General features: G+C 39.3%; 1 protein-coding gene across 1 annotated transcript in view; it reads right to left on the bottom strand.

The window, feature by feature from the left end:
- Positions 1 to 27,436, bottom strand: part of KCNAB1 (potassium voltage-gated channel subfamily A regulatory beta subunit 1) — a 487,064-nt gene that overhangs the window by 388,707 nt on the left and 70,921 nt on the right. The window contains exon 2 of the mRNA XM_054480674.2: positions 21,225 to 23,900. Within this exon, the coding sequence (XP_054336649.1) occupies positions 21,225 to 21,502 (278 nt within the window). The 5' untranslated portion in view covers positions 21,503 to 23,900. The remainder of the gene's footprint in view (positions 1 to 21,224; positions 23,901 to 27,436) is intronic.

The raw sequence follows: 27,436 nt of genomic DNA, 5'->3' as shown, positions 1-27,436 counted from the left end.
TGGCACATAAGAGCATCAAAAGATCATTAGCCATTAGGGAAATACAAATGAAATCCACAATGAGAGATCACTACACATCTATCACAATAGCTAAAATACAAATGGTGATAACACTAAATGCTGTCAAAGAGTCAGAGAAACTGGATCCCTCATAAATTGCTGGTAGGAATGTTAAATGGTTCAGCCACTCCAGAAAAGTTTCTTATAAGACTAAACATTCCAAACTTACTATATGACACAGCAATCACACTGTTGGGTATTTATCCCAGAGAAATGAAAACTGATGTTCACATGAAAACTTGCACACAAATGTTTATGGTATCTTTATTCACAACAGCCAAAATCTAGAAACAACCCAAATATTCCATAATGGGTGAATGATTAAACTGTGGCATATTCATACTATGAAATACCACTCAGCAAGTAAAAGGAAAGAACTATTGGTCAAAACAACAAGTTGAATAAATCTCGAGAGCCTTATGCTAAGTGGGGAAAAAAAAAAGCTAACACCAAAAGGTCGCATTTTGGAATCTGTATCATTCCATATATATAACATTCTCGAAATGGCAAAATTGTAGCTAGAGAGGAAGAACAAATTAATAATTGCCATGGGTTAGAAAAGACGAAAGGGAAGAAGATGGCTGTGGCTATAAAACGGGTAGAGGTGGGATTCTTGTAATGGAACTGTTGTGTCTTGATTATGGTAGTGGTCACATCAAGCAATGCATGTAACCACACTGCATGGAACTAAACATAAATTACACAAAAATGAGTGCATATAATACTGGAGAAATCTGAATAAGGGCAGGGGCTTGTATCATCATCAGTTTCCTGATTGTGCTATTGAACTGTGGCAAGGCAAGATACCATCATCTGGGGAAACTAGGCAAAGGATATATGGAATCTCTCTATTGCTTCTTATACCTGCATATGAATAAACAGTTATCTCAAAATAGAGAGTTTAAAAAAAAAAAAAAAAGCAAAGAAACTCCTCACATATGGGTTTTTCCACCACATGATTCCAGCTGTGACTCTCCTCCAACCGTGACTTCTGGACATAAACTGTTCATTCGGTCTAATAGCTTCACACTCACACCTCCCACCTGCCATCACATCTTACATCTCTGCTGACATGAATCTTCACACACACACACACACGCTCCCTCAAAGCTCACCTCCTCTAGGAATTCTTCCCAGCCCCAGTACACGATTATTCATTGAAATTCCACTTGCAATTCAAACCTAAAGCCCTCACTTGATACTTCTAAACTGTTTCACAAACACTTGCACACCCCCTGTGATTTCTGCCATATTTTTGTATATCCTATACCATTATTTATTTACTATTTGGAATTAAATTGCTTTTTCTACCTAAATGAATTTTTTTAGTGTTACGGACTGAATGTTTGCATTCCTCCCAAAATTCATATGTGGGAATCTTAACCCCCAGTGTGATGATATTAGGATATAGGGCCTTTGGGAGGTGAGCAAGTTGTGATCTTGGAGCCCTCAGAATGGGATTAGTGCCCTTATAAGAAGAGGCCAAAGGTAGCTTGCCGTCTTTTCACCATGTAAGAACACTGGAAGGAGAGAGCAGTGGCCCTTCAACCGGGAAGAGGGCCCTTACCAAGAACCTGACCCCGCTGGCACCCTGATCTCAGACTTCAGCCTCTAGAACTGTGAGAAATTAATGTGCATTGTTTTAAGCCATTAAGTCTATGGTAACAGCCTGAACTAAGACATTTAGTCAGGAAACATTATATTACTACCACCATAAACAGAAAAACCTTATCACTTGTAATAAAATAGAATGTAGTCTGTAAAAAATGCAATAAAAATGAAGAATGTTATTACATTGCAGCTGGATACTTAGTGTCCAGAGGCTTGGGATCAGAGTCTTAACTCTTTTTATCTTTTATTGACAAAGATTTAAAAATATTAGAGAGGTTTTAAAGATAATTTAGCACAAATCTGAGATTTTCTCTTCCCTTCTTTTTAGATAATGAGAAAAAAATGAAAGGAAATTGAAACAGGAATATACTACATTTACAAAGTGAATCAGTTATTTAATGCCGTATGAGTGGTACTTGTACCTCCTTTGGGAAACAAAGACATAATATGCTGTTCCAGAGTATGAGATACCTCTCTTGCAAGTGTACCTCTTAACTCCCCATCCAGATTATAAACTCTTTTAGAGAAGGGACTGTATCTGATACAAGCTTGTAAACTCCAGTTATAATGATCAGAATGATGCTTTGTGCGCAATCAACATTGCATAGAGATTAACAATTTCCTTGCTTTAATTTTAAACTCCCAATAGCTACCTTTTCTCTCATAAACCTATTTCCATTTTCACCCTAGCAGCCAAAGCCCCGAGCATGAAAGAAGAAATAAGAGCTTATAAAGAAAAGGCCAGAAAAGCTAGGGAAAAAAAAAAAAAAAAAAAAACCCACAGTACAATGGAGTTAGGGAGAAATTAGCATTCCCAAGTAAAGTTGCACCAGTGACATCACTTATGGTAGCCACCAGTTCAATCTGACTATGTGAGTCATGAAAGTGGTTCCTCCAGGGCTGAGAACACCTGGAGGTTCAGGCAGTGGTGCCAGTGGAGGGCCAAGGAAGAAACACAGGTGAACCAGGAAAGCAGTTTCTAAAACATGGGGCATGAGCCCTCTCCCATGTGTCCCTCTCTTTTTGTCCTCTAAATTTGGAACTGGGCCCAGGAAAGGAGAGAGCAATGAGAAAGCCAATATTTGTCTGGAACTGAAATTTCTTTTCATAAAGTTCTAAAAGCAGGTCAATGTCATAAAAGGTCCCAGTTTAAAGGTGGAGGATAGAAACTATATTTAATAAAAGAACTATTTATCTCTTTGGTTGTCAATACAAACTAAGATCAATTTTAAGCTCAATGTGGTAAGACTGTAAGAAATGCCTCTGAGCAGCTGAGAAGGACAGTTAATGTCCTTCTTGCTTTCCTTCTGTATCTCAGGAGCGATGATTTTCATATTCTTTTTAGAATATTTAAGTACTGTGCAATCACATGGTCAGCAGAGTATAGAGTGTAGGAAAAAGCAACAAGGCCATGTGATAAGACAGGTGCTGCCTACCCGGTCCTGCTGATGGGGCACGGGAGGCCTGGGACACAGAAGCTACATATAGAAGCTCACGCAGCTCTGGGTGGCAAGCAGACTTCATCTACACCTGCTCAGGATTCATAAACAATAGTGTGACCTTGGGCAGGTCTTGACCTTTCTGACCCCTTAGTTTCTTTACTGGCTCAGACTTAGGTAATCTCTAAGATTCTTCTAATCTACATCTGATGTTCTGTGTATCTTAAAAAGTAATTGCTCTAATCATGCTATAGAGGTGATGATCCTTCCTTCTGTGTAACTGGCGAGACTTGGAGTCCATGAATTATTCACTAGTTATGAAAGATACCAGGCTCGTGAGATTTATGTTATTCTTGGAATATAGCAAACATCTTTATAGCCTAGTTTTAAATTTTTTCTTGGCTAAGGAGGTGATTTGTTGAACAGTGTATATCTTGGACATGTCGCAGTCATCCAAGAACATCCAGGTCTAAAATAAAAACTGAGGCCAGAGCTGGTGGAGCTAGAGGAGTAGGAATGCACTGCCACTGCCAGGGTGGAGAAGTATTGGGACCACCCAGGTCAATTTGGACAAGGGACACCAGACTACAGCCCAGAGCATATTTTTCTATTCTGATTATTTACAGGAACTTCATCTTTCTGCTCTTCTTCATGTGTTTGCTCACTAGTGTTCTGCAGGTGATGCCGTGAGACGTCTGCCTTCATCTCACTGGGAACCATCTAGAGGAATTGCTCCTCCTGTCACTGCCATCTTCTCTTCACCTTTGCCAGAGCTACCTTGGGGTCTAGCTGTATGTGGCGAGACCACAGCTAAGTAGAGTATGTGTGTGTTGTGTTAACAAAACACAATGCATAAAACGTTGCCTTTGACCTCAAGGAGCTCTCAGTGGAGGAGAGGAGAGAAACCAGTAAAGATTACAAAGTGATGTGATATGAGCAAAGATAGAAGCAATCACTGAGGCTAAACCCAGTCTGGGAAAAGAGCAGAGGGTCAGAGAAGATACCCTGGGACAACATCAGCAGTAAAGGTAAAGGGTGGGAGAAGTGGAGGGAGTTCTTTCAGAAGTTTGCAATCCAGGCTGGGCACAGCGGCTCACGCCTGTAATCCCAGCACTTTGGGAGGCCGAGGTGGGTGGATCATCTGAGGTCAGGAGTTCAAGACCAGTCTGGCCAACATGGTGAAACCTCGTCTCCACTAAAAATACAAAAAAAAAAAAAAAATTAGCCAGACGTGGTAGCGGGCGCCTGTAATCCCAGCTACTCAGAAGGCTGAGGCAGGAGTATTGTTTGAACCCAGGGGGACGGAGGTCGCAGTGAGATCACGCAAGATAATGCACTCCAGCCTGGGTGACAGAGCAAAACTCTGTCTCAAAAAAAAAAAAAAAAAAAGAAGAAGAAGTAGTTTGCAATCCATCAAGAAATCTAATGTTAAATGTCTCTATCATTCATTGGTGCTTTTCTAGGCAATGCCTCACATCTCCTGTTAGTCTAGATTTTCCCAGCGAATACAACACAACAGTCCTGGTAGGATAGGCGAGGGGGTGCGTGTTACAGTGCATGGGAGTACAGCACATGACTAATGGAGAGCCCCTGTTGAGTCAGCCTTAGCTCCTTCTCCCTGGACCCAAAGGTAGCATCTTCAGTCTCACCTGATTCCTTTTCCTTATCCCTACTGCTTATCTACTGTATACTCCTATGTTATAGCATAAAAACAATCCCTCCCCAATGTATGATACATACACATTATAACCTTGCTTTAGAAAAAATGAGTAGGAGTGAGAGGATAGAAAAAATAACTATTTGGTACTAGGCTTAGTACCTAGAAAATGAAATAACCTGTACAACAAAACCCTGTGACACAAGTTTACCCATGTAACAAACCTTTGCATGTACCCCCAAACCAAAAATAAAAGTTAAAAAAAAAAGAAAAAAATGAGCATATTTATTGGTGACTACGTCTATAGATCTCTACCTTGGCATAGAACATTTGTGGGCAAGACTGGCCCTTGAGATTTAACTACTATTCTGCATTGGTCCCACAGTCCTCAACTAGAAAGCATCTTTGAGTAGAGCTCTGGCATTTGTAGCAAAAACTCTCCTCACCTACTTTGGGCATGACTCTCTTGCTCTTTATTCAAAAGTTCCCAAAAGATGCCAAAATGTGGCCTTAGTCCAAAGCTAAAGGAAGGGAAATGGTCCATGGGGCCCAGATGTGCAAAAGCGCACAATGTGGCCAGAAATACCTCAAAACGTGGCAGTTAGAAGCAATGACTACTTTGGAGGAGAGGTAGGTGAGCGGCGTGGAAAGGATGGGAGATGAGGCCTCAGTCGCATTATTTAGGCTCTAGGCTCTCTTTTTAAGTAATGTTGAGCCATAGAAGGTTTGAGATCATGACAGTATTGTGGTCTCATGCTGTTAAGTTAACACTGAAGTAATGCTTCCACGGTGCTGAGATCACCTTCTCCTTTATTCCAGTCTGCACTGGCCTGGCTTAGGGGAATTTCCACAGAGAGTAGAGTATGGTAGAAAGAGCACAAGCTATGAATCAGGAAGGCTTGGGTTCAAATCTTGCCACTACAGCCTACCAGTGGGCACTTTCTGAGTCACAGTTTCTTCCCCTGGAAACTACAGCTCATCATATTACCTAATAGGTTGTTGTGAAACTTATAAGAAATATTGTATTTGATGTAACTAGTATAGAATAAATGGCTCAATAAATGGTGATTATTATTATAATGCCTGCAAGGCTGTCAGTGTCTAAGGGTTACCACATACACTGCACAACTCCAAGGACTGCCATCCAAATTTTAACCCATGTGGATTGTGCCCCCTAGTGTTGTGCAGTGCACAACATGCACAGTTATACGTGGGAGACTTAGACTTCTAACAAGCAATAATGTTCAGGGCACTTCAATGCTACAGGCTGCATGACTACAAAATGGATGGAGATGGCTTTAAATATGACTTTCTCCCTTGCCAAAGAGAAATGAGAGATTATCTGAATGATGCTTATTTGTTCCTCATCTAGCAAGAAATACCTCTGTCACTCCTTAAGTGCCTACTCAGAAAGCAGTTTTGAAAGTTGCAAAGAACTCCACATATTTTGACACTGGTGCCACATGCTCTGCCATGGGGCTCATCTATCTTCTTTGACACGTTATTTCTATGGGGTCTGGAACTTGTCCATGACAAGGCCTTAGAGGCTGGGGTACAGAATGGCATCATGAAAAGTAAATCTCAGCTACAAAAGCAAGCCTAAAATTTTATATTTTCAGTTTTGTGATATGCACTAAGAAGTCTCACTGGGATCACTCCATCCAAGCAATCTCTCTCTTCGTCTTCCAGGCACTTACGATTAATCTAAAACATCTAGGAGTCTAACTAGAGCTAGAAGAACTCTTAAACATAAACTGATTTAATTATCTTGTTTTACAAATAAGGTAATAGACATCCAGGTAAATTGGCGCTATTAAGCGGTCATTATTGTAAGGACTGGAATAAAGTGTAAGTTTCCAGGAGCACGGGCTTAGTGGACAAGGACTTAAATCTTTGCCTGGCAGCCTAATACTTGCATGATTTGAATACTCTCTGAGTTATTAGCTTTTCCTCTAGGGAAAAAAATGGGGGAAAAAAAGCTAAATCAGGCTGGGTGCAGCAGCACATTCCTGTAAATCCAGCACTTTGGGAGGCCGAGCTAGGAGGATCGCTTGAGGTCAGGAGTTTGAGATCAGCCTGGCCAACATGATGAAACCCCGTCTCTATTAAAAATACAAAAATTAGCTGGGTGTGGTGGCAGGAGCCTGTGATTCCAGCTACTCGGGAGGCTGAGGCATGAGAATCGCTTGAACCCAGGAAGCGGAGGTTGCAGTGAGGTGAGATTATGCCACTGCACTCCAGCCTGGGCAGCAGAGTGAGACTCCGTCGTGAAGAAAAAATAAAAATGTAAAAAGAAAACTAAATCATTTTATATATTTTGAATTCCCAAATATACCATCCTGCCTCTTGAAATGCCACTTCACTGTATAATAATTGTAAACGTTTAATCGCCAAAGTTCCAAGGCAAAACTGTTGAAAAACAATCCACTGAAAAGCCCTCAGTGTGTCTCTGCTATAGAAGACAAATGAATAGTTTCACTTTGGTTACTCTATTTGTGCTAGAATGTTTTCTTTGGCTGAGAAATTTATAAAATGTAGACTACAAGCATCTCATCAATATTTTGAAATACTGTGTTCTACATGGTTTGCTTTTATAAAATCTCTATGGTTTATTCCAAGATAAACATAAACTTGAATAATTTCAGCATTTGACATTTTCCCAAACAGATTGAAATGTTAGTTCAAATAGAGTAACAATGAATTTTTAGAGATCACCTTTTTTAGAAACCTTGCCAGATAAAACACAACCAAGAATGAACAAATGAACAAATAAGATATCCTAAAGCCTGTATTTCAAACCTCCTGGTTGAGTACCTCAATTCATAAACCATGTATTCTTTCTTGGTCATAATTTGAGCAAGACTGGATTCCTTATTTCCCACCCCTCCCTAAAGTAATGATAGCAAATTAGATTAAGAGAACTATTAAAGGCAGGCATCCTGACAGCAGCATGAAAAGCTTACAGCAAGGTGAGGATACAGAAAAAAATAACAGAGGAAGAAAAATTTCAGAAGCCAAAATTTAAAAATAAAATAGCAAAATGAGGCCTCCAATTTTCAAGGCAGATAGATCCATATGCTTTAATAGCCCCTGAGGATATTTTAACATAGCACAATAGTTGACATTTATTAAGATAAATGAGAGTTGTCAAGTTGTTTCTTCAGGTTTAGAAAGTTAAAATAAAGCCTTGACACTTAAATTAGAAAGTTTCAGGTATTAGAAAAATCACTTGGGTGAAAATTTTCATTCTCTGACAATGTCAGAGGAATGAGGCTTAATTGGGAATATTTCCTGCATTTAGAAATGTTATCAGGCCCATCCTCATAACTTTTTTCCCATTAATAGCAATTTGGTGGGTTAGCCTAAAAAAAAAAAAAAAAAAAAGTCAACCAATTTGTTCTCAAGCTGCCGATTACATGTTTCTTTCCCTCAGCCGTTTCTTACCTGCCTCCTCATTGGTTTGCATTCCCACAAACCCCCATGCATTCTTGTATAAGTCTAGTTGAAATGGTGCATCTTAAGTGTATTTTTTCCTGATGCTTCTCTTCCCTGTCTCCCTGTCTCCCGGCATAACTAATCGCCCTTTTACCTGAATTTTATAGCATTTCCTTCACACTTCTAATATCACACCAAAAAACTTGACTGTAGTGTTGTCTTCCCTGAACAGACTCCAGGATCATTCAGGGCAAGAAGCCCTGACTCTGCATCCCTGTATCCTCAGAACTAGAACATGGTAGGTGCTCAAACTTCCTTAATAAATTCTGTTTAATTTTCTAGTTTGATTGTTAGAAACTATTTCAATGTTACATATATGGTAATGAAAGAACGTCCTTAAATGTAAGTATATTTTTTCCTTTTAAAAAACTAATTCTGAATGTTAACTTCATTGAAAATTCATTTAACTGAAAATACTTTTAAAACACATTCAGTACTTCTTTTGGATAAATGACTATCTGGAATGTAAAATATTGCAAACAGATTTAAGCATTTAATATTTTGTTCAACAGCAACTGGTGTTTGGATAGTCACATCATTCAAATTACTAAGCTTGGAAACAGAAAGAGCTGATCTTTCTAACACATCCCACTTGTGGAATTGTTTGTGCTGACTCTCATCTCCTTAATCCCAGAGGTAATTAAATAATTCAACAGCCCTTTGGACAGCTTGTTTCATACTTAATGTCCATTGCTGTAATCAAATTAAATATGAAGATTAAGCTACAAAATATACCTTAGGCTTTGATTTTTTAAGGAAATATTTCAAATTGGAGATATTTGTAATAAAAAGTCTCTTGTATACAAACCATATTTTCTTAACCTATTATTCTCCAAATTCCTTATTAATTCTGCACAAAAATGTAAATATACCTTCATTGAGGATAGTGATTCAGAGAAGAATGTCAGAATATCATTGAGGATATGTAATTTTATTTAACAACATTACATTCAAAACCGCACTGTCTCCTGCTTCTGGGAGCAAAGTGATTATCTTGTCTGTTGTTATGAATCCTGGAAGTACATTATAGAAAAACATGTGTAATGATTACATTGTTTAAATGAACACAATGTTGTAGAAGCTCCTCTTAAAAACACACACCTTATCTGTTCTGAAATAACAGACTGAATTAGTGAGCTCTCCTGGCTCTCCACAAGTGCTCCCTGACCCTTGTTTCCATGTGCCTGATCCTGCCTCCTGAGACATCAGCCCATGTCTGTGGCACCAGAGTCTGTGGCTGTTACCATGGAAAGGGATGGCCTTGCAGCAACTCCATCTCACAATGGAATGCAGGAGGAATAAAACACGAGCTGCCGAGAGCCTCATCCAGCCATAAGTGAGTCTCGGGGCAATGAGAAAAATTCTGACAGGTTCAAAATGAGAGCTGATGCTCATAGACTGACATAAGGAAGGCTGCTTACTTCATCAGTGTTGCACTGCCAGGTGGATATCAGATGACCATCTACAGGTCTCTGAAGTGTCATCAGCCTTCTCAGTGAAACAGGAAAGTTGAGATCCAAACAAAGAAGCCAGAAGAGATTGACCCACCATGTGGCTCAGGAAAGGTCAGGTCAAGGGGTCCAGTTTGAACAAGGGGAATAACATTGAAAGTAAAGGAATACCTTGGTCTCTCCATGTTATGGAAAATAGCCAAACTCTACCTTAGAAGCTCCCTAACCCTGTTTCAAACACAGCTCTGTGGCAGAAACGGACCTGGGATTCACCATGCCCACTTCTCTTCCTTCCAAGGCATACATTTATAACTACAATTCCCAGCCTCCCTTACAGTTGAATGTGGTCATGTGGCTGAATTCCAGTCAATATTGCCTCTGCCTGCAGGTACCACTTACAGGTCTGGCCCACAAAATGGGCCCTCCACCTACTCCTCCCATACTCCTCTCTTGATCCATGTCAATGCTCAGCTATGGGCCAGCTTAAAAAACAAAAGATGAAGATGACAGAATTTTCATCAGCCCAAGTCCCACCTGATTGGACCCTTCCTATCCCTGGTCGGACTACATAAGTAAGAAAAAACTTTCTCTTTTTTGAAAGAAGGTCTCACTGTGCTGTCCAGGCTGGTCTCAAACTCCTGGTCTCAAGTAATCCTCCCACATCTGCTTCCTGAGTAGCTAGGACTACCATTGTGAGCCACCACTGTACCCAGCTTGAAATAAACTTTCTGATTTCAATGTATTAAGGTTTCAGGATTTTGCAGCTAGGGTTACCTTTAATAAAAACAATGCACTTTATTTTGTAAAAGGCATTCACCTACAGCCTATTCACAATAAGCATTTGGGAGCCATTCCTGGATTAGGAACCAGAGCCAGATATCTGGCGGGAAGCCTAGTTTAATTTTTTGGAGACTGAAGAAATATTTGGCAAGTTTCTGTTTGAAATTAGGTCACAATGTGTGTACCAATGCACAAAAAGCTCCTAATTTCTCTTGCCATAGAATGGAGATTTTTCTCTAAAATTGACACCTGATGACATTTCACATACCTGGGGAGACTGCTGGGGAAAGCTGTTGTTTCAACTGCCATCTCCAAAGAAATATGAGTAAGTGCTCCTCAAAACCATGTTGTTTTCTCCTCCCATGCAGCAAAAACACACAATACAATGGTAAAAAAATCCCTGGTAGGACATTAGCACATGCCATTCAGTGACAACCACAGTCTACAATTTGAAAGACCTGGGCAGCTATTGCTGTCTAGCTCTCAGAGCTAGGATGAGAAGGAGATGGCCAAAGACGACTTAAACTCAAATTCAGAAATTGAATTACATTTATCTAATAAGGGATGTCACTTGGCTGCCTCTTCAGGCCTCTGCACTTACATAGCTCTTTCGATGGAAACAGCTTCTGTGGGAGAAAAGCCTGAGGAAATATAAAAAGCCATAGTGCATCCTATGACACAAACCTTTATTATCCACCTGAGTGACTTCCCAACGTTCCAGCCTTCCAGCCTTTTGATAGACAGGTGCAGGGCAAGAAGCAAAGACTTCAAATGGGAGGGGAAGACATGACTGCCACATCCTGAGTTACAGAACCTATAGTGTGGTGGAAAGTGAAGGTGAAAAGTGAAATTACTAAAATGACATCTTTGTAGTGATGAATAATCAACCCAAACTAGGGGGGGACACATTCTGTTGAGTTAAGATGTGCATCTGCAGTCTGCAGCCTGATTCTCCAGATTCAAGTACTGGCTTTATCACATACTTAAGTGGCTAACGTTGGGCAGGATCATCTTTAAGGCTCAATTTCCTTCCACAAAGTGGAGATCATAAAAATAGGCATCACATGCACATGGATCATTCGGAAGGAATCAATGGACTATCTAAGGAATGTGCTAGCTGTATAATAAATATTCAATAAACAGTTGTTGATATTAGGAAAAGAAGGCATATGTCATGGACTTTGGTCAGCTCACCCAGAAAGGCTTGTTCAAGGTCAAGAATGAAGGAATGAAGGCTACATCTACCCCTATTTTTACTAGAAAAACAGATTAGGGGTAACCATGCTCTTAAGCCATGTTCTAAGCTGACTTAGAGCCTATGTCCAGTGCAGAAGGTAATAAAAATAATAGTGAACACATAGATAGTGGTTTATATAACATAGAGAGTTATACTCTGGATCTATATACTTTGGATCTAATCTTTAAAATCTTTAAAATCTAATCTTTAAAATCCTAGAAGATAGATAACACAGATGTTTTCATTTCCACCATATAGATGACAAAATCAAGGCTTGGAAAGGAGAGGTGTTTTGGTAAAATCCACACAACCAGCCAGAAACAGAGCTAGGATTTAAACCTAGGCCTTTTTATTCCAGAGTCAAGAGATGGATCCACTGTGCATGGAGAGAGGAAGTGTGAGACAGACAAGGCGTTTGGTCCATGTTAATCAGAAAAGATTTTAAATCAGGGAATGAATGAAAATCTTAGAACAAGTTTCTAAGTTAAGCAAGGAGGGAAGCAGCATGTCAAGACCATTTGCTAAGGCTTGGAGAATTTTCCCAAGCTTGAGGGGCTCATAGAGAGACTCTTAGCTAAAGGAAGATCAGGGAGGCAAAATAACAGATGGCCTGATGGCACTTCAAAGGGGAATAGTAATTACGGCTTTTGCTGAAGGCCCCTTCCTATGCACTCAGCATTGTGCTGAAACTTGTATGGATATTATCTCATTTAATCTTCTCAACTCTATGAATATGTAACCCTGTTATTCTGATTTTACTGGTGAGAAGACTGAGGTTCCAGGTCACATAGATTGTAAGGGGTTGAATTTAGACCTAAGTCAGCCTGACATCAGAACTTATATTAACATGTCCCCAGTTTATATATCTGTGGTGACTTACAGAGAAGGCAAGAGGCACAATGTCTCTAACTGGCTAATACCACAACTGCACAACAACCTGAAAAGTAAATGTGAAAACTTAATAAACCAAGCTGTATAAAATACAACTAAGCTGTATAACTAAGGCTAAATTTTAAACTCATGGTATGATACCACCACACCCCAGAGAAGCAGAGTATTCGGTACATAGAGACAGAACTAGAAAGGTTGACCTTCGATATGGAGTAGAATAACAAAGGCTCAAAGAGATAACCTGGAACATACTTAAGCATACTCAGCAGGAAGGTAGCTCAGGGAATATTTCATCCCCTTAATGGGAAAAGAAGAAAAAAAAATCAACAATTGACAGAAATGAATAGGCAGAACCACACTCTCCTTCACTGAAGGATATGGGTTGTAACAAGACTATGAGGTTGTTGTATAATTAAACAGAATGACTATAAAAAGCCCCAGGAAGATGGCATGATGCTTTAATAAATGCTTGATAATTATGAAGGAGATGAAAGAAATAGTCCTTTGTGTATCACCTTGAGGATTTTTGTCAGATCTCAATTGCACCACTACTTACAGTTAGTGAATGTTTTCCTCTAAATTGACTCATTTATTTTAAAACTTACCCTTGTGCCCTGCTATCATAGCCATGAATTTATAGATTTTAGGTGTATGTTATATCTTTCTTCCTAATATTCATGAAAATAAATTATTAACCCATTGAAAGATTTAATTTCCACATGCCCCCAAAAATTATCTTTGGCACAATTAGAGTGCCATAGTTTGGGAAACATTGAAAGCATGTAAAAGAAGCCTGGACAAGGAACCAGGAGACCTGGGATCTGGGCCTAGATGATCATGCATGTCGCCTTTATGAGGCACATTCCCTCATAGGAAAGAAGGAGAACACCTGCTCTACGTTGCGTGAAGGCAAATGAGATATTGCACAAGAAGACATTTTATAAACAAGGATACTACAAATTGTAGGTATTTGTGTTACTCTGTCTCCTTCTACTAAAGAACACTTTTTAAAAAATTAAACATATCTGTCAGTAATCAACCAATCACTAAAATAACACACTTTGAAAATCAAAGAGAATTTTTCTCCTTCTCCTACAACTTCAAAACAAAGTATCACCTCGTCCTCTTCTTCTTTCAGAGATACTTCAATTGCACTGTCTCTATAAACAACACAGTGTGCCCCTTTGGTCAGGTTTATGTCATCATACTCCACAGGCTCAAAGCTGGACAAAGCTCAGGGGATCATCTCGTCTAGTCTCATTATTTTACAGAGGAGCACTGAGTTCTGGAGAACTTTAAAAACCTTACTTATGACCACACTGCAAAATGGGATTTGAATCATGGCTCCTGGCCCCTCAACCAATTTTCCTACTGTCACATGAGCCCATTCCCTGTAGTGGCAGACAGATCTCAGAGAAAGAGGAGCCAGAGCTGATGCTCTACCTAATTTATCAACGTCCAGTTAGGAAAGAACCCTATGGGCAAGTCAGAAGACCAAGACAGAGGCACTGCCTTCCAGGTGTCCACAGTTATTAAGAAGAAACCAGGCACACACACACACACACACACACACACACACACACACACAGAGACGCCAAATGAAGAGAAATCTAAAACTGAGAAACTGGCTCAGTTTTGTCAAAATAACCAAAAAAGCAGTCACAGGGGTGCAGACTGAACCAAGCCCCTGTGCATTTGGCTGCTCCTGTGGAGTGGATGTGCCTGTCCAGGGATGTCTACTTCCAACTCACCACCCCAGTGGTGCAGCTACACAGGGCAATGGCAGCTTCATGGCCAAGTCAAAGGACATCATCACCATCTTTAGTGGCCATGGCAACCCTAGCCCTCCCCAGAGGCTGCTGCTAGGATGCTGTAACTTTCTCTGGCTACCTAAATCCTGTCCTGTTGAGGTTCACCCTCCCACTCCTAGCCCAATCATTCAGTGGTCCAAGATTTTCTCCAATATGCAAAACAACAGAACGATGAGCTAGGAGGCAATCTTTCTAGCATATAACTAAAATCACAGTAAACTACATAAAAATGTCCTCATATTCCAGTATCTCTGAAAAAAATACTTCTATGTGACTGCTCATACAAACATGACAAGAATTACAGCCTTAGGGAGAATGTGCCTGCTCTAAGAAATAGATATCTTTTAGAAAAGGAAGAGCTTTCTCTTCAACAACAAAAAATGAATTAATAGCTTTTTCTAGGAAAAAAAATACTGGTTTGAATAATTTAGAGTTATTCCATTGTAGCTCACTTCCACCGTTCCATATTCCATCCCTGATACCATCTTACTGATACTGTCCACTATGTTCCAGGAATGTGGAAAAGGAGGAAAGTGGCAGAGGGGAGCACCAAAATCGATTGAGTGTCTAATCTACACCAGATGATTTACATCATTTCATGGAATCCTTATAGCAGTCTTATGAGCTAGATATTTTTATGCCCATTTACAGTACCAGTGTGAGCACACTCCAGAAAAGAGAGGCATCCCTACTTTTGGCATCTCCAATAACAGTCTCATGATAATAGCAAGGGCATAGATCATGCGTCAGGAATGATGCCAAGACCTTTGTATAATATCATATTTACTACTATATGTGCCCACTGCTGTTCTGTGAGCTATACTTACTTAAGTCATTTGAGCTCCCATAACAACCCTAAGGTATTACTGCCATCATTACCCACTTTTTATAGCTGAGAAGACTAAATCACATAGATGATAAGTGGTAGAGCCAGGGCTTGAACCCAGCAGCCTAGCTCCAGGATCTGTGGCCTCAACCAAAACCAACTGCTTCTCTCAGGCAAGGAGCTTACCCAGAGCCTCCAGGCTAGTAAGTGATACTGCTGAGATGCAGCCTGCAGGCCACCAGACTCCAGAGCTTTTTCATCACCAGGCCCAACTACACTTCACTTTGCCAAAGCTAATACCTGCATTTGATACCCAAGAGGCTCCCCCTCCTTGGGGATATGCGGACGATTTTGCTCTATTATTTGCATTACACACATTCTCCCTCCCCTGGACTCCTCCCCTTTGCCTAAAAACATCCACAGATCAGCTTTCTCCTACAAATTTCCCCCCAGACTCTATTACAGACTTCAACTATCAACCTCTCTCCTCCTCTGCATTGCCTCTTCTTGAGAGTGGCCTGCACACACTGCCTCTCCTCCACGCCTGCTCTCTGCCCAACTCCCCAGTCTCCAAAGTAGTCAAATGGCCTCCTCTCCTCCTGTTCTCCTGGCCACACTCCCAGATCCAGCCTGCAAGAAACTTTGAAGGATGCTGTCAGTAGCCTCATGAACAGAAGCAGCTCTCTGTCTTCATTTCCTGCCCCTTTCATCTGCACCTCTGCTCACTCTTCCCTACACATGGATTGCCTTCCCCTCCCCATCTCCTCCTGCTCAAATCCTGCACATCTTCCAAGTCCATACCCAATTACCCCTAGGCTGCAAGCAACTAGAATCTTTTCTAATTTCATCTTTGTGTCACCTACAGGGCCTTGTACAAACAAGAATCTCAATCAATGGCTGTCGAATGTTTACTCACTGACCTCCAGCTTGATTCTTAACAAGAATATCTTCTTGCATAAACTTCTTGCATCAATTCAGATTCTTTCATAAACTCAGCCAAAAGCTTCTAAGCTCTTGGATCTCCTGCTGCCTGTTGGCAGGAATCAAGTCTACCAAACTCACCTGGAAAACTAACTGCCTTTTCTCACGTAGAACCACATTCAGCCTTCTAGAAGCAAGTGTGAGTAAACACTTTCTTGGAAGTCAAGCAGTTTTGAGAGCAGAGAGAGAAAATATTAGGAGCTAGTCTCAGTATAACTACTGTCCTAGATAATAAGAAACATTCATTAAGGTGGTCAAAATCAGTATCAAAATGCTATAGCTAAATTTTCACTCACATGTCAGTTTGCCCTACTAAATGTTCCTAGTAATTTTAATTTAATAGGTTCAGTCAACTATCGTTTGAAATGTGAATACTGATAGTATGTAAAAGCTCATTGTATTCTATCTCCAAGTCACTTTTCCTCAGGAGGGTGGTATCCTATAAACCCTTAAAAAGCTTTTAGTGAGGACACACAAAGGTCTCTTATGAAATATTAATTGAGCACAGCGGGATGCTCAGCTCTTGGTGCTAGGTGAAGTATATACTTTTGTTGGGGATTTTTGGAATCATCCATCCTTAATTTTCTTCATAGGCCTTAAATACACCATGTACAGTATGGGTTATATCTCAAGCCCTATTTTACAGTGTGAAAACAAAGCACATTACTCTTTCAAATCACTGCACATTATCTCATTTAAGTTTTGCAATGGTTCTTTTTTTTGAGATGGAGTCTTGATTTGAGATGGAGTGCAGTGGAGTAATCTCGGCTCACTGCAACCTCTGCCTCCTGGGTTCAAGCAATTCTTCTGCCCCAGCCTCCTGAGTAGCTAGGACCTCAGGCGTGCACCACCACACCCAGCTAATTTTTGTATTTTTAGTAGAGACAAGGTTTCCTCATGTTGGCCAGGCTGGTCTTGAACTCCTGACCTTGTGATCTGCCTGCCTTGGCCTCCCAAAGTGCTGGTATTACAGGCATGAGCCACCATGCCTGGCCTACGACACTTCTTTATAATGGTGTTAGTACCCTTTTGCAGTTAAAGAAATTGAGACCTGGAAAAGTTCATTAAATAACCCAACAAGTTGTTAAACCATAAAACTCAATGTTAAAGATTCCATATAAACATTATGTAGAACAGAGAAAGCAATAAGGTAGGCATTCTTGAATATTGCCAGTGAGAAGATATAATGAGAAAAATGTTTCCAGAAAGCAATTGGATAATATTCATTAAGAATAAATAAATATGTATTTGCATATCTCTGTATATGTGTATATGTATACGTGTAAATATACACATATATAATACATTCATCCATTAATTGCACTTCTAGAAATAGACCCTCGGCCAGGCGCGGTGACTCACACCTGTAATCCCAGCTCTTTGGGAGGCTAAGGCGGGCGGATCACTTGAGGTCGGGAGTTTAAGACCAGCCTGGCCAACATGGTGAAACCCTGACTCTACTAAAATTACAAAAATTAGCTGGGCGTAGTGGCACCCACCTGTAATCCTAGCTACTTGGGAGTCTGAGGCAGAAGAATCACTCGAACCCAGGAGGCGGAGGTTGCAGTGAGCTGAGTTTCCGCCACTGCACTCCAGCCTGGGCACCAGAGTGAGACTCCATCTCAAAAAAAAAAAAAAAGAAAGAAATAGAGCCTAAGAAAATAAGCAGAAATATGGTTTTTTAAAATCTGATACAAAGATATTTATTGTAATATTACATCTAATAATGATAAATAGTATATAAAAGAAGAATGGCTAAGCAATATTATGGTCATAAGATGTAGTCCTTAGAAAATTTTAAATAGTGTTTAAGATAATAAAATAGATTGGTGTAATATTAAGTGAAAAAATGAATGATATGATCATATTCTGACTTTTACCCATGACCCAAATTCAAAACGCTGGGGAAAGCATGCCAAAATATCAACAATGGTAGCCTTTTCTGCTTTATATTTTCCTGTTTTCAAACTTTTTTACGAAGTTCAGATGTTACTTTTGTAAACAGAAAAAAAATTTTATTCAAAAACAATAATTTTTTAAAAATACATGCCCACACTTACAGGCAGTAAGAAGAAAAGCCAATCCTTTGCCTTCAACTCTAGAACTCTGGCCCCTGCCCCATCCTCCCTCAAGGTGCAGGGCCCTGAGCTGTCATCTTAAAAAAATCAGTATCACAGAGTTATCAGTCAACTCTAGATGAACAATAAGTCTGTATTAAGTAAAGTATATTAGATTGTTTCATTATATAGTCATATGTAAATACAGCCCAGAAAAGGAGTCAGAACTACTTACCACAAACCTAATGTGCATTCCCTATCCTGCTGCCTGCAATTTTACTTCTTAAATATACCAGGACTGCTGAATCTCCCCCATCTCTAACGCTTTCTTCCAATCATTTAATAATATCCTTTGTTTCAAACACAAGTTACCATAGAATCTGGACATAAAGCAATCCTCCAATTCCTCAGGAACTAGAATTAACCTGATGTAAAATATTTTAATTCCATCTTCCAAGAAAGGAAACAAGTTTGAGTTCGCTAGCAATTCCTTATTGATGAACATTAACCAAAGACCCACAGAATTATTTCCAATAGCAAATGTGTGATGTCTTCAAGGACTCTTCAATACATTTCATATTCTGTCTTGTAAGTAATGCTTCACAGGTGGACAAATTTGTTAGTATTTTATAAGTTAATCATATTTATCTTCTACACACAAGTTTCTAATAGAGATATCACTCATGGGCCATGTTATTGGAAGAAAGAACAACTGGAAGTCCAGGAAAATTTTCTGTGACTTCTCAACCGCTGACATTTACAAATGAAAGAAAAATTTGGGTGACTTGGGGGATCGCACATTCTATCGCTTACATTAAAATTGGAAGAGATTGCACCATCAGACATTGTCACTGTCCAGGAATGTCAAGGACTCAACAGAGGAATGTAGTTCCAACATTTGAGAGGTAAAAAAGTTGCTGGCGATGAGAAAAACTGCCTTAATTTCCTGAGCTATGCAAACATTGAACTCTGTAATAAATGTATTTAATTTATAGAGTTAGTTCCAACTACACATACTCGTTTCTTCCTGGAAATAATCATGCTGCAATAATAAAGGAGGATGAGATATTTTTAATTTTTGATCATGTATGGCAGACATATCTTCACTCTTTCTCAACCCTTTTACTAAACAAGGAAACACTATGTTATTTGTCAATCAGTGATTAATAACACTACCCCACAGATTATCATAGGAGACATTAATTCTGGAACATGTCTAATCTAGTCTTTTCTGATTACAGAACAAAATATTATTGTTTAAGTGAAGCAGAAAAGAGCAGATATTTGCTTTTCCCCAAAAGTTTCTTGCTAAACCTGGTTACCTTAACTAATATGCCACTCTGACTTGTTCAATGTTGTTCCAATGTCATATAATAAAGAATTCTGTGGTCTTGTATTAGACTCTTTAAAGGAAATTTCTGGTGTATCGTAAGTCAAGGAAAACGTTATGGAAGAAAACCATTTTCAATACTTTCCTTTGCCACTTAACTCTTTTTCCTAGAGGATCTTTAATAATAGCTTTAAGATTTGTAGATGTGAGATATGTAATAGTTAGAAATATGAGATATGTAATGAGATACACCCCCAACACTAACAAGCTCATTCAAACTTTCTTTAAACGAGACTATTCTCCTTGGGTCTTCCTCCCATGTACCCCAAATGTGGGCCCAACAGCATATACAAGAGCTTCAGACAAACCACTCTGGCCATGAATACCAAATGTATTTCATAGAACATTTCCAGAAGCTTTATTTTGTGCTAATTTTTAAATGTTGATTTTTGAATAATAGTTTAGGTTTTAAAATATCTATTTATTGCTGCCTTGAAAAAGAGAAAATGAAAGTTAGTTGAGGACTTTTAAAATGTATGGTACAAGTTTTTAGTCTATATGCACAAGTTAATTCAATTACTAAATAAGTTTTTCTGCAGTGTCTTTTGGAATTAGAAATATAGACAGAAAGGCAGCTCAGAGTGTACTGGATGCTTTGATACAGGCTGCAATGCAGAATTTCAGTGCTACCATACAGTCTCTACAAAAGGAGTTTTCCATACTTTGACCATGTAATTGGAACCATTTTTCATCTCAAAGGAATTTTTATTACCATTTAATAACATAGCTATTCTAGGCATTATTATCACAGTATTTTTTCTTTCAAAATTATCTTTCATTCCTAAGAGATTTTTTTGCACAAATTATAGAAAACAGCATCCTTAAATTTCAGGACTCCAGACACTTTTTACTCAGAACATTTTGCCTTGCAACACTGGGATTTGTGAAATTATCCTTCCTCTGCTTTATTTGAAGCTGAGGCTGAGTAAAGAACAGAAAGAAAACCCATAGATATTTGCCTTACATTTATCTCTTTTTTAAAAGGTACCTTTTTCTCCTGATGTTATCTGTCTTAGACACGGGGCTCAGCTCCCTATATTGGTAGTCAATATGTCCCATTCTGCATCCCTATGGCCAGCCTGATCCCTCATTCAACAAGTTCACACTACTCAACTCACACTTTTCAAACAGGAAAAACAAATGTTCTTCCCTCATCCCCAAGTTCTCAGAGCAAAGGAAATGCTGAAAGATTGCAAACTCTTTTTTGTAGTTATTTTGGAAGGGAGCACTTTCCTACCATCTCTTAACTCCTCTGATTTTTACTTAAGAAAAATCATAATGCTCTTTTGTCCTGTCAGCTCCTAAGCATCTACTGCCTCCTCGTAAGAGGTCTTTTCTGAGTAACAATGCAGGGAACATTATTTGCCATTTGCACCAAGATCCTGCTCTTTGTGGTTACACATTCTGAAGTGCCAATCATCTCTAAGGCAATTAGAGCCGTTAAGACTTCCAGCTGCAGAGGAAAAGAAATCAAAGCACTCTCCAGAGCACCTTCGAATGCCGTCTCCCAAAGCCCGCGCAGAGCAGGGGCAGCTTACCTGTGCGGCATGCCCGTGGTGCAGGCGGTGGTGTGCTCGCTGGACAGGTCGCAGAGCTTTAGGTACCAGTTCATCTCCACTTCGCGCAGCAGAGCCAGTTGACGCGCCCTGAGCTGGCTTTCCCCTGAGGGACTAAGGCTGCTGTCTTTAGCATTTTCTGAGGCTTTCTTGGGAGATTTGTCTTTCCCTGCTACAGAAAACCCAGACTGTCTCCTTAACTTGGTGTTCTCCTCTGAGATCTGACTCCCCGCTGCCCCTGTCCGGGCTGCCAGCATCATGGAGATCTTTCAGAGAAGACTGAAAGTCACTGTCATCAAAGTAATCTGAATTGATTTTTCTGCTTCTGCCTCCCTCCCTCGTCCCTGCCCACTCCACCTCTCTTAACCTTATCCTGCCACAAAGCTGTAACTGAGCCCAGTCTGTGGCTTGGGATGAAAATGTATCTCTAACCTTTCCTAATGAAGAGGTAAGGTGGCCACTACCTGTGATATCTTGGAACATGGAAATTTTAAAAACAACTCCCAACAACTATGTAATACTGAAGTTTGGCAGTGGCTGTTTCTTCTGCAAAGTTAGGACTTCTGCTTTATTTAATAGTGACAACTCTGAACCTTTGGTCATATGGGTTTGGTAAATTATATTTGATAATCATGTTAGAGTTATAAAAGATTTCTGGAGGCTCATTAGCCATTCCTGATTAGAGTCCCTTTGGAGTTTTAAAAGTTTTAATGTGAATTTCCTCAAATAAGTTTAGCAGTATCAGTGCAAGGGGAAGATTATTTCTCTTGTGTAAACCTTAACATTTTAAATATATTTTATATTTCTTTGAATGTCAGTGAACCACATAATGTATGTCAGGCACTCTTTCATTCCTAATGTGAGAATGGTAATCCCTCATAACCGTTTCAGTAACTGCCCCTCCCAGCACTTCTGACAAATGGAAGCCATGAGAATCATCTGATAATTGGGAAGATGAAGGCCAAAGTTGGTGTGAAAAAACCGAAGAGTGGGAGGGAATGGTGGGAACCTGTATGTACATGGATGTGTATGTGTGTGCCCAGTGTACGTGAAAACTAGTTTGGGAGAAAGAAAGCACACCAAGTTGATGGCCCTATGGTTAAGATGCATGGGGTTGACCCACACACACCCATGGATCTGACTCTGTTTTAGTTTAGGAGATAATGATGTCAGTGTCCACCTAGGGGTCTATCACAGAGTTGTTTAGTGACCCGTTAAGCACCAGGTACCCTCCCCCTCAATTAACTTAAGTCTCTTCTGGATCAACTATCTCAGTGCCTGCTGCAGGTAAAGAACTTGGGAAGGTGCATGAATTTTTCTTTCCAGGACAAAACCGTAAGTTAAAAATTATAGAGTTATAGCAAGGCCTTAGAGTCCCTGAGAAGAACAGGAGAGGAAGGAGGAAAGAAGCATGCCTTCTTAAAAAGATAGGAAAGTGCAGTTAGCTCTTCTGGAAACTCTGTCAATAGGCTGTCATAAGGCCTCCTCTGCCGCCACAGTGTGGAGGAAGAATTTCCTTCACTGCTATTCTCATCCCTTTACTGTCTGAACTAACGTGGTCACCTCGGTCACATGGTTTGGTAACAAGCCATCTACTGCTGTCTTGGATTATCTTGTTTCCTTTAATGTACGCCTTGCCCCCTTTCACTTGCCCTTAGTCCACTCTCACTCTCAAAGACCTGTCAAGGTCTTTGAGGATCCCTATGGCTGTTAATTAACCAATATCAATATTAACCAATTAACAGCCATGTGGGCTCTTGCACATTTGGGTGAAACCCGTTTGATATTACTGTCCAGGATAGTCTAGGGTTACAACTGTGACCACCAAGTAACGTGCAGCCTGAAGCATAGATCAAAGGAGGCAACTGATACCAACTAGCAGGGTCAGTCCCATCTGACGCTGTGGGGTCTTAGGAACTTTTAGCACCAGCAGGCGACAGCCTCTTCAACTACTCTCTTTGCTCCCATCCCTTGAGTCATTGAAGAGTTCTGGCAACATTATATGCATAGCAACCAGACTCCCCAAAGTGTAGACTGGAGATAATCCCCCCAGTTTAATATTCTTGGAGATGTTTCAATAGGGGGCTCTGCACTGGAACTGTGGAAAGGGCACTATGCCCATTCAGCCAAGGAGACAGTGGGCTTCCCAACGTCCTTGGCTTGCAGTGCTGTTGTGTTTAAGAGCTCTGCTCTGGAGTCAGACTGCTTGGGTTCAAATCCTAACTCCATCACGTACCAGTTCGGTGATCCTAGACAAATTTCTTAACTCCCATATGCTTTATTTTCTTCATCTATAAAAATAGAGATAATTATCTACTTGTGCCAGTTTTAAAACTAATTCTTTGACACTCCTTTCATTGAGAGGTGGTGCCTGTTTCTCAGTCCCTTGAATCTGGGTGAGCTTCACACTACTTTGATGTAAAACGTGGTGGAAGTGATACTATGTAACATTCACAGTTAAGTCAGAAAGACCATGCAGCTTTCACCCACCACTCTTGAGATGTTCATTCTGTAAGGAACCTGATTACCTTTAACATTGCCTTGCTGGACAGCCACATGCAGGTTTTCTGATCAGTAGCCCCAGGTGAGTTTCCAGACAACAGCCAGCTTGAGCACTATCCTTAGATGACCGTGGTCCCAGCCAATGTCTGACTGCAACTGCAAAAGACATCCCAAATTACAATGACCAACTCATACCCTTCCCAAATTCCTAACCCACAAAATTGTGAGCTAAATATAATGTTTGCTTTAACACCACCATTAAGTTTTGGGATTTTTTATAGTGCAGAGTAGTAATAAGAACACTTTTATCTTTATTATAAACATTTAATGATATATGTGTGAGACTTAGAACAATGTCTAGCATTATTAACATTCAATAAGTATTAATATTTATTCTCCAGGTTAGAAACCATTGCATCAGTAGAATGCAAACTTTCTGCTTCTGCTTCCCTTTTAAAAATTTGGAAAGCTAAGTATTAACTTCAACACTTTTAGGTATACAAACAACATTTTTCATCATAAATTAAGTAGTCATGAGCCACATAATGACATTTCAGTCGATGACATACTGCATACACCATGGTGGTCCTATAAGATTATAATGGTGCTGAAAAATTTTTATAAACTAGTGACATCATAGTTATAATGTTGTAGTACAACCATTACCTTTTCTGTATTAAATACACAAATACTTACCATTGTGTTATAATTGCCTACAATATTTAGTACAGCAATATGATATACAGGTTTGTAGCTTAGTAGCAATAGGCTCTACCATATAGCCTAGGTATGGAATAGGCTATACCATCTAGGTTTGTGTAAGTGCATTCTATGATATTCCCACAAGTATGAAATTGCCTAAGGAGGCATTTCTCAGAAAGTAATCCTGTTGTTAAGGAATGCATGACTGTAGTTGCAAAGGATGCAATGTCTAGCATATTGTACATACTATTATTTTTAAATAAAGTGGTTACATCACTATCGTAAATGTATCCAATGAAATTTAAATCCCATAGCTATTAGATATCTATCATTATCCATTTTAAAAATTCATGAACAAGCCCTTCTTTAGCAGCTGGAAATTTAACATTCTTCCTTTTTCTCCCTGAGCTATTTTTTTCCAGTCAATTTCTCACCCAGAATTTTATTTTAATATATAATATTTGTATGCTTGAAAATGTCTCACAGATGACCCTGTCAAATAATTTTGATGCAATGAAAGTATTAATATAAATAAAAATTTAAATTATTTTTTATGACTGTAAGATTGTTATCAGATATCTTAGGGATCGTGTTATCTTGACAACTATAATCAGACGTAATTGATCAAATGCAGATTTTATAAATTTTGATAAACTTTGCTCAACATAAAAAATAACATTTTTTTGGAAATCTGTCTTTTAATGGCTTGTATAGGGCTGCGATATTTTTTCTGAATTAGGTCATGTGTTCATGGAGGCATGTTATTTATTGGGAGACTGAGACAGGTAGGATTAAGCATTAATTCTATTCCCTTTATTTTTTCATTTCTAAAAGTACCTGTTGTGAGAAATCTTGTTTACATAAATAACTTAATAAAAATGGAACTGTCTTATTATAATAAAATCATTCAGTTCTTTTAAAGTCTTCTCAAATATATATAAAAATCACAGTGATGTGTCATTTTAAAATGATATATGTATATATTATTGATGCATAATAGATGTACATCAATTCAGGGTACATGTGATAATTTAATACATTCATTTAATTTGTAAAGATCAAATCAGTGTACGTGGGACATCCATCACCTTAAATATTTCTTTCCTTTATGCTAGAACCATTGAAATTCTTCTCTTCCAGCTATTTTGAAATACACAATACATTATTGTAAACTATAGTAACCCTACTGATCTAATACTAGGTTAATGATACATTTTTAAATATAAATATAAAAATGATGATGTATCCACCCCCAGCTATGAGATGGAGAGCTTCTTAGAAGGCTATGACAGAGGAGTGAAACGATCAGTTACATATTCAAAGAATCATTCTGGCTATGCTGCTGAGAGCAGGCCATTGGGAGTCAAGGGAAGAAGAAAGGAGGGTGATTTGAAGGCTACTGCAATGATCTTGGTGGAGATGAGGATGGCTTAGGACAGGTTGGTGAACACTGGAGGTCAATGTGTATATATAGTTTGCAAGTAGAAAGGATAGGACTTCCTGGTTGATTGGTACAATAAAAATAATACAAAAGAATAAGGGGAGTTGAGAATGACCCAAAGGATCATGGCCTGAGCCACTTGCCAGGACTGGGAAGATGCAGGAGGATGAATTTTTCTGGGTAGGTGTGGAGTAATCAAAGGGTTGTTTTGTATTTGTTCACGGATTCACCATGTTTTGATGCTCTTTATTTCTTCCTGAGGATACAAGTTTCCATCTATTATCATTTTCCACAATCTGAAGAACTTCCCTTAGCATTACATATCTAAGAGCAACAAATTCTTCTTTATCTAAAAATATCTTTTTTCAACTCTGTACCTGGAATTCTGTTCATCTTTTTCATTCTTGTTTCTTTATTCTTCAGATTAGATAATACCTGATCTGTCTTCAAGCTCACTCTGTCATCTCCATTCTGGTAAGTGCATTCAGTGACTTTTTTAAATTTTTTCAAATAATATATTAATCAGTTCTAGAATTGTCATCTGGTTATTTTCTATAGTTTCCATTATTCCGATAGGATTGCTTATCTTTCATTCACTGCAAGTATATTTTTCTTTACGTCATTGAGCATAGTTATAAAAGCTGACTTTAAAATCCTTATCTGTTCTTTCCGTTTCTAATTATACCAAAATCGTATTCAATCTACCTACCTGACACACATATTTCCCTTTAAAAAATGGAGTGAGGGAAATCTAAATCTAAATATGTCTCTCTCCCTTGCTCAAAGTCCTTCAGTGGCTCCCTTGTACCCAAGAATAATATCGAAATCCACCAAACTGATTTTAAAGGCTTCCAACCTACTTTGTCAACTTTATATCTAACTGGTTTCCTTCCTTCCTTCCTTTCCTTTCCCTTCCTTCCTTCCTCCCTCCCTTCCTTCCTTCTTTTCATTTTTCTTTTTTCAGGGTCTCACTGTGTTGTCCAGGCTGGAGTGCAGTGGCACGATCTCGGCTCTTGGCTCACTGCAACCTCCGCCTCCCGGGTTCAAGCGATTCTCCTGCCTCACTCTCCTGAGTAGCTGGAATTACAGGAGCATGCCACCACACCGGGCTAATTTTTGTATTTTTAGTAGAGATAGGGTTTCACCATATTGTCCAGGCTGGTCTCGAACTCTTGACCTTAGGTGATCTGCCTGCCTCAGCCTACCAAAGTGCTGGGATTACAGACCTGAGCCACCATGCCCGGCCATATCCAACTGTTTTTCTGCACAAAGAATGAGTTTCAACTATTTTGGTTTACTTCTGCTTTGTTTCCTGTTCGTTTAAAGTACCTATTATTTTATGCCTCCTTGTTTTTATATTTCTTTTCCTTTCCCCCATGAAAAACTCTACCTACCCAATTTACAGTTTTCTCACTGAAGTTCCAGGCTGTCATAAGGCCTCCTCTAGCACCACAGTATGGAGGAAGAATTTCCTTCACTGCTATTCTCATCCCTTTACTGTCTGAACTAATATGGTCACCTTGGTCACATGGCTTGGTAACAAGTCATC

The sequence above is a fragment of the Pongo pygmaeus genome, chromosome 2 (assembly GCF_028885625.2).
Source record: "Pongo pygmaeus isolate AG05252 chromosome 2, NHGRI_mPonPyg2-v2.0_pri, whole genome shotgun sequence".
Classification (NCBI taxonomy): Eukaryota; Metazoa; Chordata; class Mammalia; order Primates; family Hominidae; genus Pongo; species Pongo pygmaeus.
The sequence above is the reverse complement of the archived record's forward strand: the minus strand, read 5'-3'. Positions and strand labels throughout refer to the sequence as shown.